General features: G+C 54.3%; 1 protein-coding gene across 1 annotated transcript; it reads right to left on the bottom strand.

The window, feature by feature from the left end:
* Positions 1 to 2,849: 2,849 nt before the first annotated feature.
* Ren (renin) lies at positions 2,850 to 12,630 on the bottom strand. The gene is made up of 9 exons (XM_026397238.2): positions 12,533 to 12,630; positions 9,594 to 9,744; positions 8,921 to 9,044; positions 8,102 to 8,220; positions 6,995 to 7,191; positions 4,760 to 4,879; positions 4,247 to 4,391; positions 3,886 to 3,984; positions 2,850 to 3,011 (listed from the first exon to the last, which is right to left on the bottom strand). The coding sequence occupies exons 1-9, from the start codon at positions 12,628 to 12,630 to the stop codon at positions 2,850 to 2,852; spliced, it is 1,215 nt and encodes a 404-aa protein (XP_026253023.2).
* Positions 12,631 to 14,007: the final 1,377 nt, after the last annotated feature.

Here is a 14,007-nt window from a genome sequence, read left to right as displayed (position 1 = left end):
GGAAATCCGGGTGCTCCCAAGACATCAGCTTGAATCCCCCCCACCCATCCTGGTCCCTGCTTCCTGAGCTCAATCCCTGGGCCCCCCCGGAAAAGGATCTGCAGGAGTGGCCCTTGCTGCATCTCCAAGGCCCTTCCTTCCCTGCGGGGAGTCCCGGGTACTCCCCACCGCCACCACCACCTCACACACACATATTTAATGGAGAGGGATGTTGGGAGATGGTTTTGGAGGTGGGCATGCTAAGCCGGCAGACTTTGTCTTCTGACAGGTCACTGAACCTTCCAGGGCATTGGAGTATTGGGGCACATTCTAGGCCAAGACTTTGAGCAGGACTGAGTTTTGGTCAGTAATAAATTATTATAGCCTCCCTCCTGACTCAAGTTTGATTGGGGGCAGGTAGTAGCCCAGCAGGTGTCCCTTATCCCCGTGCTTTGTTGGGCAAAGGGGTGTGGAGGTGGATAGACTCTGGACTGGCCTTTTGGGAGAAGAGGTAGAAGCCTGGCATAGGGCCAAAGCAGGATAAGCAATATCTGGGGAGTGGGACACAAGAGGCTAGCTGACAAGGTGTGCCAGGGCAGTTGCTATGAGGAAGAGGAGATGTGGAGAGGCCTGACCAGCCTAGGGGGAAGCCACTGTTAGTTGTAGTCTTCACTACTCATTCTGTCACCTCCTGTTGGCTGCCATCACTCACTGTCCTGCCTCATGGACCTCACTAGTCACCATCTTACATTGTCTCACTCAGTGCCTACAGAAAAGGGACCTGTTTCTGTGTCCCCAAGTTATCCCTTTGGCCTACCCAGGAACCTCTCAACCACAAGACCCTATGATTATTTCTGTCCATAACCCAGCTCTGCCCTACTGAAGTATCTGTGCTGTCTAATGCAGTGACCACTGGCCACAGGTGGCTATCGGCACTTGAAATGTAGCTAGTGTGACATTGTGTTTAACTTAAATGTAAACAACCTCATGTGGCCACTGTATTGGACAACATAGCAGATCATGGGGGCCTGCCTGCTTCAGGTCATGGATCCTTAGGATTCAGGACTGAAAGAACTCTGCCTCCAGCTTTTCCTATTTTTGGTACCAGGGGTTGGACTCAGGGGTATTCAACCACTGAGCCACACCCCCATCCCTATTTTATATATTATTTAGAGAGAGGGTCTCACTGAGTTGCTTAGCACCTTGCCATTGCTGAGGCTGGCTTTGAACTTGCGATCCTCCCGCCTCAGCCTCCTGAGCCACTGGGATTACAGGCATGCATCCCCATGCCCTGCTCAGTTTTTCCTTTTGCACTGAGAAAATAAAGCCATCCCTGGGGTCCCATCTAGTCCCAGGAGGCTGCATTCCTAGAGGTACCAAGAGCCTGACTGGAACATTCAGAGACTCATATTTTTCAGGCAAAAGAGGTTTGAGTAGCTACGTTAAGGGACAGCATTAGTGGCTTCAGGTGGCTGCTGCTTTCTTATTTCCCAACCTACACGTCTGGACAGTCCTTGGGGTAACAGGGTGAGAAGAGACTCTGCCTAAGGAGTCTCAAGTCCATGAGATGGAGGATTGTTGGGAGCTGCCACATAGGAACCCAGCATCCCTTAGCCTTGAGCAATGAGAATGTGGAGATGTGGCAAGCCAGCCATGGGCTGTGTGTGTGTGTGTGAACTATGAGCATTGAGCGGGCAACTTATGCATCTTTTTGCTGGCTCTGCCTATGATCCCCACACAGCACGAGATGGGCGTGGCCTTCCTAGATGTCAGTCAACCTGCTGACAGCAAGACATCAGGAAGCTAGACTCTACCCCCTGAAACCTGACCTCTTGCCTCATTTGAATGGCTTCTCCCCAATAAAAGGGTTCAGCATGTGCTGTGCTATTCTCCCCTTTCTTGCCTGCGGCTGAGGACTGGTCACTGAATCCAAATAAAGGTACTTTCTTGTGTCTGTGTCTTTATTTATTCCCCAAGTTCACTTGGAGTGACCTTGACCCGTTTAGTTGTGTGACGCAACGGAGGATAGCAGTGTAAGCATCTATGCGCCTACACGTGCCTACACGTGACCCTACACATGAGCTCCTCCTACCTGCGACAGTTCCAGCTGTGCAGGATCAGGTGGAAAACCTTCAGGACCTGAGCCTGACAAACTGGGTTCTAGGCTTAATTCTTCACTACCTGATTCTTTCCTGAGTGATCTTGGGCAAATGCTTTCCATTCAGTGCGCCTGTTTCCCCACGTATGAAGAGGGGGTACTGGCTGGATCTTTGCTGGTCTGCATTGTTGGAGGATGGTGCCTTAGACTGCCTGTGTAAATGGCCACACCGGGTGGGGCAGGGTCTGCAGAGGAGCAGAAGCAGGAGAAGGGAGTTTCCCAGCGTGTGGAGCACAGAGTCTGGGCTTGGAGAGGGCTCCGTGCCCTAGGGGCATCTTTCTGGCCCACAGCTTCTGCTGCAGCATTAGCCTTGATCCCTGAGGGACTGGAAGGGACTGGGGTTGACTCTCCGAAATACTTCCACCCAAGGTTGTGTAAACAAACTCCACCAAGCCCTGTTGACAACAAACAGATGGCATCATCTCTGCATGCAGGGACCTGTGCAACGGGGTGAATTGGAATTTGTTTGGTCTTTGTCACATTCCTATTCACACATGACCATGCAACTTCCCCTCTCTGTTCCAAACGCAAGTAAATCCAGATGCTATGGATCATGAACATGAAGTCTTTATTCTCAGAGCAGGGAAGGGCTGGTGCAGGGGGCAGGGCAAGCATCTAGCAGGAGCTCCACATCCAGTGTCCCCACATGAGCGTAGAGGCCAAGGCAGAGGGACTCAGGCTGAAGTCAGGGTTTCCGCAGGCAGCGGAGGGCTCAGCGGGCCAATGCAAAGCCAATACGATTATTATGCCGATCAAACTCTGTGTAGAACTTTCGGATGAAGCTGGCACCTAAGGCCCAGATGGGCCCAGTGGGCGGTGGGATGTCCAGGCCATGGAGGGCCAATGTGCACAGGTCCTCACTACTGTAGGGGTCCTGGCAGGAAGCAGGAGGGTTGTTGTACTGCTCAGCAAAAACCAGCCTCCCTTTGCCCTTCATCTGTCTCAGTAACATTCTACCTTCCCTCCCCCATTCACCTTGGGCCTTCATCACATCTTGGCCATCTGAACTCTACATGGATTGCTCCAGGGCCCTGTGCTAGAGCCAGGCAGGCAACCCACTAGGCACTGAGCTGCATTCAAGCACTCACGGTCTGGCTTTAGCTTCTGACCCTAGACGTGTGATTTCTCTAAGCATAGGAAGCATATGTCTATAATCCCAGTGGCTTAGGAGGCTGAGGCAGAAGTATCGAAAGTTCAAAGCCAGCCTCAGCAAAAGTGAGGCCCTAAGCAACTCAGTGAGACCCTGTCTCTAAATAAAATACAAAATAGGGCTGGGGATGTGGCTAGTGGTCAAGTACCTCTGAGTTCAATCACCAGTACCAAAACAACAACAACAACAAAAAAAAACCCAGACTCATCAAGACTATCTCTAAATAGAGTTGGGGATGTTCTTCGGTGTTTAAGTGCCCCAGGTTCAATCCCTGCATATATATATATATATATATATGATTATCAGGAACATTTGATGAGAAAATGGATGGTGCTAGAGGGACAAACCAAAGACGGTGATTCACAAATGTGGCTCCACCCTGGAATTCCCTGGAGAGCTTTGAAACCACACTGCCCAGGTGCCACTCCTAGATGTTCTGGGTTCACAGGTGTGGGGTGGGGCCTGGGTACTGGGATGTTTAAAGGCTCCGCAGGTGACCTGAGCAGCCAATTTGGAAACCATGGCCTAGCATGTAATGTATGTGTTGCGACTTATCCCCCTGCAGGGGTCCTGCCCACCCCTCCTCCCTGCGCCTCACCTGTAACACATAGTCGGCACTGGTGAGCGTGTAGGCCCTGCCTCCCAGGTGGAAGGAGATGTCGGGGAGGGTGGGCACCTGGTTGCAGTTCACGACATACTGGGGAGGAAAGGGGTCAAGGGAGCCCTTTTGAGCGTGGGAACTCTCAGCAAACCCCACTTGTGACCTGACCCCTCTGCTGGAGAGTATTATGCCGGCCCTGCCTCCAGGAGGGACTAGCCTGGTGTGGAGAGAGTGAGAGGTGACAAGGAGAAGGCCTGAAATGGCCTCATTTGGGACCTAATGTTGCCTGGGGTGATTTGGGGACTTGGTCCAAGAGGGTGCTCCCCCCACCCTGGGACCCCACCCCTTAGCGTCTTACTTCATCTGTGCTCTGCTCCTTGGCCCCCAGGGCCTCCATGACCAGCCTCAGGGAGCTGGTGGGACCCGAGATGTAGGATGCACCGGTGTCCACCACTGCCATGCAGCCCTCCTCACACAGCAAGGTGACAGACCCTATAGACACCCTGCAGGGAGGCCACAGTCAGACAGGCAGAAGGCTGAAGGGCACCCCCAGGCCGCTTATCTTTTCTGAGTGAGGATGGTAACAGGAGGCCATGCTGTTGGTCTGGTGATGCACTGGAGGAGGGGTGAGGCCTGAGTGGACGAGGGAAGGTGACCCCCGCCCCAGCACAGGGCCTAGTGACTCCTCAGCCCTGCCTAGGCCCCCTCCCCCACCCTGCTCCTCAAATCTGTCTTCTTCATCCTGCACAAAGCAGGCAGAGAGCAGTGGGTGGCCATCCCTTATTTGCAGAGAGGGCAGGATGGTAACCCTGCCCTGTTCCCACCCAGCCCAACCCCATTTTGTAGAGTGGAGAAGGGAAGGACTCCTGACCCCTTCATCGTGATCTGCCAGGAGCCAGTCTTGCTGATGCTCACGTAGTGGAAGTTCCCTTGGTAATACTGGGGGTCACTGCCCCCCAGCACGAGCTCTCCGCCTAGCAGGTGGGAGTCCCTAAAGGAGAGACCAGCAGATCTGAGATTCAGCGACAAGGGAGAGTTGGGCGAGGGAACAAGGAGGGGCAGATGGCAGGGCTGGAGCTGTCTCTAAGAAGCATGAAGAATGGGTTGCTTCCCCCTTTCTGGCCCCTTCCCAAACCCAACCAGAGGTTTTTCAAGGATAGTCCAGTTGTACACCCCCCTCCAAAAAAAAAAAAATCCCCAGAGAAGTCATAGAAAAGGAACAGGCACAAGGCAACCCCTTCCCTTAGGTGAAGCAGAAATGTGGGTGGGCTCTGGGGAGGCCACGGGGGCGGGCAGGCAGGGGTGTGGAGAGAGTGGGATGGAGGGGCAGAGACTGGCACCTGGTGGGCCCAGGCTTGCCGAGGAGAGCTTTGGTGCAGGGGGCATGTGGGATTGCGGGTGCTCAGGGAGTACAGGGCCATGTGGGAGTTTCATCTCCTTACTTGGAATTTCTGCAGGGGAGGTGGGGGAGGGAAGGGGGAGCTTCATTATTTCAGGGGAGCCTCACCAGTCCTGCAGTTTGGCAAGGTGGATTAGGCATGTTCTTTTTTACCCTTCAGGCAATGGAGTCACCCCAAACAGACAAAGTCACTTGCCTGAAGTCACCTGGGCCTGAAGTAGACAGGGCAGGAGCTGGGGCTCCTGATTCCTGGTGGGGAGCTGACTTCCCTTGCCTTCCTCTCCTCCATGCTGTGCAAGGCCTCCAAGGGCTCAAGGAGCTGGTTTCCAGAGTGTGCGTGTGTATGTGGTGTGCTTTTCTGGAATTTGTAGATGTGTGCACGTTTTCTTTGGTGTGAGTGTCGATTCCTGTGTTCTTCCTCCTTCTGGATGTGTGTGCCTGCAGCAAGTTCCCTCCTGCCCTCGCCTCGCGCCTCAGCTTCTCTCTGCATGTCCCCTTCTTCCCAGCCCCAGGTAGGGGAAAGACCTCTGCTCAGCAAAGTCGGCCTTCTTCCCGACCGTGGGACCCTTATCCTTTCCGCAGCCCTGGCTGGTGTACCCACATTTATCGCCTGTTCACATTTTCAATCTCTTGCTTTCCATTGGCTTCTTCCTCCTCCCACAAGCATTGCTGGAGGATCCTCTAGCATTTAAAAACACCCACCTCCCGTCCCTGCTTCTCTCTGGATCTCACCCCACACCCCCTTCCTTGCTGAATTTCCCAGAGCAACCTACGTTCTGTGACCTCCACTTCCTGACACCCACCTCCACCCCTTAACTGCTTGCCCTCAGGCCTTGCCCGCCTCTTCCTCTAAAAGGGCTCTTCCCAAGATTGCCCCTGACTGCAGAGCCACCCATGGTGGCCTTTTCTCAATACCTCCCTTCCTGTCACCAACCGGAGATTCCTCTTACCTCTGAGATCAGTCTGGACTCTGCTCCTCCCCTACAATTCATGCTCTTACCCATACGACCTTTCTGTTTCCAGCTCAGACCATCTTTCTAAACCCAGCAGCTTGAAGCAAATCACAGCCCTACTCGGGAGCTGAGCACAGCATGTCAGCTCAGCCTAGAATTGAGAAGCACCGTGGTTTTCAGCAGCATAGCCCTGGGTGCCCGGCACACTGTGGCCTTTCTTCTTCCCTGTTAAACCGCAAGCTCGTCTGCCATGTTCACTGTCCTGGCTGAGCCCACCACAGTGTGTGGTGCATAGCATTGATTGGATCAATGAGTGAGCAAATGAATTCAGAAGCTGATACAGGACTGAAGTTGGCTGTCTGTGTGGGAGGAGCCATCATCCTCAGAGGCAGCATCTCCAGCCTGGCAGTAATCCCCACCAGATATCCTCTTGTTCCAGAGCAGCACTACCCATTAGAACATTCTGCCACGATGGAACTGTTCTACACTGCACTATCCAATATGGTAGCCACCATCCACTGTGGCTGCTGAGCACTGGAAAGGTGGCTAGTGCAACCAAGGAACTTCATGCTGTTGTTTACTTAATTTTAATTTCATTTATATTTCAGTAGTGGCCTCCATACTGGCTAGTGCAGCGCTGGGTACTGATTGACCATCTAACCACCAGCACAAAAATCCTGGCCCAGACTCTCCTACTCCCCAGCTCCTTCTGCTCCTCCCTCCTCTGCCCTTGGTCCTGGGGTCAGGAGCCCACCTGCTGTAGTAGACAGAGAAGACGTCTTCTTTCAGAACCCTCTGGGAGAGGATGTGGTCAAAGACAGGGGTGATACCCCCGACGGCCTGTGCAGGGAAGCCCATGCCCAGAACCCCATCAAACTTGGCCAGCATGAAGGGTATCAAGGGCAGCTCTGTGACCTCTCCAAATGTCTGTGTCACTGTGATTCCGCCCACCTGTGGGAAGAAGAACCAGAGGAGACCAAGCCCACCGCTCACGCCAACTGGGGTGTGATCTGAGCTTCCACACTGGGAGCCCCAGGGACACACCTTCTCCGGGGTACAGCCATTTGGGGTAAAATTGTTTCATCAATACCCCCATACACACACACACTTAGCCTCTCCTTCAACAAACTTGTGCTGTGAGGTTCAGAGAGAGCTGGGGTGGCCTGTGGTTGCTAGGGCATGGGCTGTGAAGGTGATCCTTCTAGGCAATGATAGAAGAGAGACCAAGAATGTCACAACCCCTCCCCATGCTCTGCTTTCAGGCCCGCAGGCCTGGGCCTCAGTCCCCACTGCCATCGCAGGCTAAGGATGTCTTCAGCACAGGATTTCTTTTACCCCAATTTCACAGACAAGGAGAGGAGAAAGGGGCTCACAGATTTCCTCTGAGGTTACATGGGTACCCCTCCCCACAGTAGGGGCTAAGAAACTCCAGAATGGGAAGGGGTCAGACACCAGCCCAATGTAAAAGGAATCCTGCCCTGACACCAAACCCCAGACTCTAACCTCAGCTGTGGTGGACCCTAGATCTAAGCCTGACCCCAATGTCAACAATATCCTGGTTTTTAATCCAGTCAGAGCTGGTGACCTCAGGCAGTTCCTTGGCTGGAGGCTTTGGAGCTAGGACAAGCCCTACATGCAAATTAGATGCTAATGCCCCAATCCATCACCCAAGGGTGGCAGGTAGCCTGGGTTGCTCCACCATGCTTTTGCTTCTTTGCAGCTCCAGCTAGAAGCTGGATCATCAGCTCCCCAGGCTCTGAGGTGAGCTGAGTGTAGCTGCCCCCAGTGTAGCCTAGAGGGGCAGCGGGGGCCTGGGGACAGGAGGGTAGGTGGTCAGATGGCCAGGGGCAGCCTCACTTACAGTCACTACGTCCTGGCTTAGGAAGCCTTTGACCTTCCCCGATCCATAGTGGATGGTGAATTCCGTCCCATTCTCCAAGTAGCTGGAGGATTCTGAGGCGTCATAGAGACTGTGAATCTCTGGTGGAGGGACACAGACTCAGGCCTGCACAAGAGCCGCTCAGGCAAAGGGCTTGGAGGCAGGGCGGGTTGTGGGCACAGCTCCCGTGGCTGAGGAGTTAGGTGTGGGGATGGGGTGGCCCTGAGGCTGGGCCTCGGAATGTGTGCTTCGTGCATCAAGGGCTGTTCCTTGGGCCTGGTTCCACGCTCACATCTTTGAGACTTTTGTCTCCAGTGAAGCATTGTAAAGGAATTGCCCACTCTGATAATGCCAGAGAAAATTCTGAGCCTGGAGTAAGTAAAACTTAGTGGAGGACCCCAAGGGCCTGGGACAGGTTTGAGAATTTGGTCCTGTCACCTAGCGTGTGTGAGGCCCTGGGTTCAGTCTCCTACACTCACAGGTTCGTGTGCACACACATCCAGGCGAGAAGAAAGGAAGGGAGGGAGGGAGGGAGGGAACGAACTTGGCCCTGTCTCAGTCTCAGGGAGACTGGAGAATGGCCTTCTGGGTAGTCAGGTGGCTCCCGGAGCTGGCTATTTGAACTCGGTGGTCATATCAGGGAAGCGGGAGTCATCTTCCTTCCTGTCAGGGTCACTAGGCTCAGGGGCAGAGAGGAAGGAGCTGATGGGTAGCAGGATGCACTTGGCCTGGGTGGGGTAGGACTACCCGAGGGTGACAGGGAGGGAAGTTGGGGGCAAGCGCCGTGGGGCCGTGTCTCACCACAGGCAGTGTAGAGGGGGCTGCACTTGGTGGAGGGTACCCAGAGGTTGGCTGAACCCGTGTCAAAGATGACTTTGAAGGTCTGTGGTGGTGTGCCGATGCCGATCTCACCGTAGTACTGGGTCTGTGGGGGTAAAAGGAAAGAGGGTGCTGGAGGGGCCCAGGGACCCCTGAGGCTTGGGGTCTTGCCTGCTTCCATTCTTGGCTCTCAGAGGAAGATGATGCAGATCCTACAGCCTCTCTGGGTTTCCACTGTCCTGCAGGCACTATGGGGGTGCTTGGCACTGTCCCCTGACATCTCAGGAGATGGAAGTTTCAACAAGACAAGGAAGCATCATAAGATCAGTGAAAAAGAATCCAACCTTGAGGAGGCACCAGAGCCGGAGCCATCGGGCTGCACGGAGACAGGCCGTGAGGCCCAGCTGCACACTCCTCCCACATCCCCCCAACAGGGGTGCCTGGCTTGAGACCTGGATTGATTCCAACCTAACACTGCCTCTGGGTTCTTTCCTGCTCTCTGCACCTCAGGCTTTCTAGATATAAAATGGGTTTTTTTTCTGGAGTGTTCTGTGGTTCTCAAGCAGAGCCTGGAGAGAACGGTGCTGGCAACAACCAAAATGCAGTAAGTCCAAGAAAGAAAGGAGACGGGCAGGCGGCAGGGCCAGGCACTCACGTCCAGGTAGTTGGTGAGGACCACTGGTGAGGTGCTGTTGCTGAAGGAGAGCCTCCTGGTGAACTGGCCCCACTCAGCACTGAGCCTGGCCATATCCACGCCTCGGTCCTTCAGGCTGTCCCGAACGGAGGGCATTTTCTTGAGGAAGATCCTGAGTGGAAGAAGGAAATAGAAGAGCCCTGTACTCCCCCACAGTGATGGCAGAGTCCTGGGCACCGACTTTTAGGACCTCTATGCTGATCATAGCCCAAGCACCCAAAACTCATTTTGGGGCCTAGGGCTTCTGAAGGAGGATGTACAGGCCTCTGAGTCACCTGAATTGGTATTAAGTCACCTTCAACTAACTTCCTCCTGATGTTTGATTTTTATTAGACAAGGCTGTTTTTCCTCCATCCATCCATCCATCCATCCTGTGCCTCACTGCACTGGGTGGATGTAAAGACCATCACTGCCTTTAAGGAACTCCAGCAGGTGGAGAAATAGGAAACACACTGAGGTCCCCTCTAGTGGATGGAGGCTGGGGGCCACACTCCCACAGCCCTATGCTGGATGGGAGATGCAGTGCCATGTGTGGCCTGTAGGTGGCAGCAGATGTACATAGCCGACTGAAGGGTCAGGGTGGGGGGGGATGGGGAGTGGGGAGGGGACTCCAAGACCCCTGGGGACAGGCATGAAGCCTGGGCTGTGATGGAGTGGACCCATTGAACTGGGTTGGGCAAGGACCGGCCAGTATCTCCAGATGGCAGTGTACCTTGCCCTTGGCAAGATGTGTCCTGGGCCTAAGTTCCAGACCCTGGACTTCTTGTACAGATGCCTTCCAATCACCTTTGGCAGGTGGAATTGAGAACTCGAAGCACCCTGAATTGCTTGGGGCAGTGCCAGCCATATCGCACACATGCCCAAGCAAACCTCCCAACAACTTGGCAAACTGGCCCTACTGTTTGACAGACAGGGAAGGTTCTGGGGGTGGTGGTAGCTCCCAAATGGCAGAGTAGGGATTCCAAGCTTGTGTCTGGCCCTCTTTCCCATACAGGGTCCCCTGGGCTCCCACGGGAAGGCTTTCTGCTGGAACCTGAGGAAGATGTCTCTAGCTGGTGGCCAAGGGGTCCCAGAATTGAAGCCCAACTTAAGTGGCTGTCCCAGACAGATGGAGAGGCCCTTTTTCTTCTGGGCTGTGAGTCCCCCTGTACTTGCCCTCTCCATCCCTCCCCACACTCCAAGCCCACTGTTGACCCTCCCCTCATTTTGCCCATGAACATGAACACTTTCATGCCTATCTAGGTAATGCTGTAGCTGAAATGAGCTACATGTCTATCACATTTGATTTTACTTGGTCCTTATCCCTCTCAGGTGATGGGTGTTTTTCTTGGTCCCATTTTACAGATGGGAAGATAGAAGTTTGACTCCAAAGAAGGTGCATTTCCCATGTTAGCTGCAGAGAGTCTCTGCGTTGGACCTTTACTTTGTTGCCATTTCTCTTTCAGAAAATCCCTTCCTTCTCCAGGCTCCCAACTCAACTTCTGTAATCCTTCGAGGCCCCGTGTGCATCCCCACCTGGCAGCTTGCCCCAAGGACTCCAACCCACACAGGCTCCTGCTCCATTTCCCTGGGTCCTTCCAGCCAGCACACCACACGGCCCATGGGGGTGGTGCTCATGGTGGTGAGGACACTGTGGTTGTGGGGACATTCTTGGATCCCCTGGCTAGCTGGGTGATTCTGAGCATTATCTAACCTCTCTGGGCGTCTTCTGAATCCCCATTAGCTCCTCCATATAAATGGGCCTAATGGCTCCAGCTAACTCAGGGACTTGCATGGTGCTGTGCATGGAACAGGTGGCAAAGTAATCTTATGGCTGTCCCCAGATGTGGCTCCCTCTCACCCCTTGCCTGATTCCCTTCTTCTTGTTCCATGCTTTTACGTCCCTCTACTTGTATCCTGGGGTGGAGCTGCTGGGACACATCCATCCTCTTACCCCACACCCCAACCCAGCCGCTGAGAGCCTTAGAGAAGTTTGAGAGAGGCTTTGGAAGCAAAGATGGAGTGTGTGCTGAGCCTCAGCCTCTTCCAGGTGACCTCCCTGAGCCTCAGAGTCTTCCTCTGTAAAATGGAAATGGTGACCTGTGGGGACATCCTTTGGGAGGGGACACGTGAAGAGCTCCTGTGAAGTACTAGGCCTTATAGAGGCTGAGCCACGACTGCTGCTCTTAAGCCCTGCCTGCGCCCTTCAAGACCCCCCTGTAGGCCTCATCTGCCGCCTGCTTCTCCATGAGGCCTCTGGCTCTGCCTCCCACTTCTCCAGTCTTAGGGGCTCGCCTGTGGGGCCTGGCACCAGATGGATGTCAGGGCTTTCTCTGCGTGCTCGGGGCTGCAGGAAGCCATCCTCTTAAGGTTGGTGATAATCCGCCGAGTGTTATTAACAGCATCTGGGTTCTTACCGTGGGCGCAGCAAGACGCTCATAGCCTTACATGCATTAAATCTTCAAAGCAGCCCTAGGGAGCAGGTTCTGTTTTCATCCTTGTTTTTCAAAACAGTATACTGAGACTCGGAGAGGTTAACCTGCCCATGGTTTCAGAGCTAAGGTGTTCTTCTAGGGGAGCAGAATTAAAACCAAAACAACTCTACTCGATAGACTTAACTACCCACACACTTCTTAATCATTAGACTGTGAGCTACTTGGGGGGAAGGGCATGTCTTAATCATCTCGAGTTCCCCACAGTGCCAAGCAAGGAGCTCTGGGCAGGAATCAAAAGCTCTAGGAAGAGATTAAGAGAGATGATCTCCAGGCCTGAGCAGTGTCGCTTATTGGCTATGTGACTTTTGGCAAGTCACTTCACCTCTCTGAACAGTACCATACCTCCCTGACTGGCTGGTGATGAACACTGGGTGACCCCATGTATCTGAGAGCTCACCCCTGCCACCCCCTCTCTTCCCAGGTTACCGTCGGAAGGAGGATGTGTCCGCAGGGATACCCAAGGTGCAGGAGCCCCAGAGTACCAGCAAGAGTCCCCAGCGGGGCATTCTGCTCCGTCCGTCCATGCTTCCGCTCAGTCTTGGGCTCTCTCTGGGATCCACAGAAGCCTGTGGCTCCTGAGCCCTTCTTTTATACATTGTGCACTTGAGAGGGTTTTGCTCCTGCTCTGCCCTGATTTATTACCTAGGGACAGAAGGCAGGGCAGCCAGTCATAAATCCCACCCGTGGGACAAGCTAGGTGGGTGAAAGGTGACCAGGTCTCAGAGGCAGAGCAGAGGGGCTGGAGGAAGGGGCTGTGGGAAAGCAGCTCTGTCCCAGTGACGCCAGCAGCCCTCTGTCTGGCGTGGCCTTGAGACCCCAGAGTGGACAGAGACTGATGAGGGGCAGCAGCAGTCCTCAAGGACCAGGTCCGGGCCTGGACCGCCATGGAGCCTGGGTTTCCAGCCCCCACCTGACCCCAGCTACGTCCTATGTATTAGCCTTGGCTTTGCCCCTGGCTCCTCCCAGGCTACCTCCCAGGTTCCCATGTGGAACGCGGGGAACCTTCCTGACTTGTTCCTGAGTGGAAGAAGCAGAGCGCGGTCTCACATGGCGGCAGGGAGCTGGGTGTGCATTCTCCATGGACCCGTGATGGAGGGAGGGGAGGGCGGCTCTCAAGGCCTGGGGAGGCTTCTGCAGGAGACTGTGGGGCGCGCTGGTCTTTCAGCTCCTCCTGCTCCTCCTGCTGGGCTCTGCCTTCCTTTTGGCCCTCACTCTGTCTCCCTGCTTTGTCCCTGTGGCTTTGCCAGTCGTCTGGGAGCTCCCCAACACACCCCTGCCGGAGTCCCAGGGTGAGTGCTAACGCGTCCTCTCCTGGCTTCTCCGTGATCATTTCTCAAGGCCTATTTCAAACATCACCACCTCTTCCACGAAGCAGGCCCGGACTCCACCTGGAGCAACGCTTCCTGCTGGGGCTCTGAGGCACCATCAGGCCCTTCTCTGGAGCAAAACCTCCTCTGTCCTGTAGCTATTTTTTCTTTCTTATTTTACTTACGTATCCTCTCAGCCAGGTGCAGTGGTGTGCGCCTATAATCCCAACAGCTCAGGAGGCTGAGGCAGGAGGATTGCGAGTTCAAAACCAGCCTCAGCAACAGCGAGGCGCCAAGCAACTCAGCTGAGACTACAAAATAGGGCTGGAGATGTGGCTCAGTGGTCGAGCACCCTAGTCCAATCCCCGTTAACTCACACCCCCCAAAATACATAGTGTCCTCTCCCTCTTGCCCATAGTGCGGCTTAATATTCATTAAACAAGTGAATTGCCAGAGGCAGCAAAGAGTCCTGAGCTAGTTCTCAGGGACTGGGTTCTAGACTTCACTCTATCATGAGCTCGCTGGGTGACCTCAGGACCCTGCCTTCCTCTCTCTGGTCTCTGTTTCCACGTATGTGCCATGCAGAGGATGACT

Source organism: Urocitellus parryii, chromosome 9 (assembly GCF_045843805.1).
Source record: "Urocitellus parryii isolate mUroPar1 chromosome 9, mUroPar1.hap1, whole genome shotgun sequence".
NCBI classification, from domain to species: Eukaryota; Metazoa; Chordata; class Mammalia; order Rodentia; family Sciuridae; genus Urocitellus; species Urocitellus parryii.
This window is presented reverse-complemented; position numbering and strand designations above follow the sequence as displayed.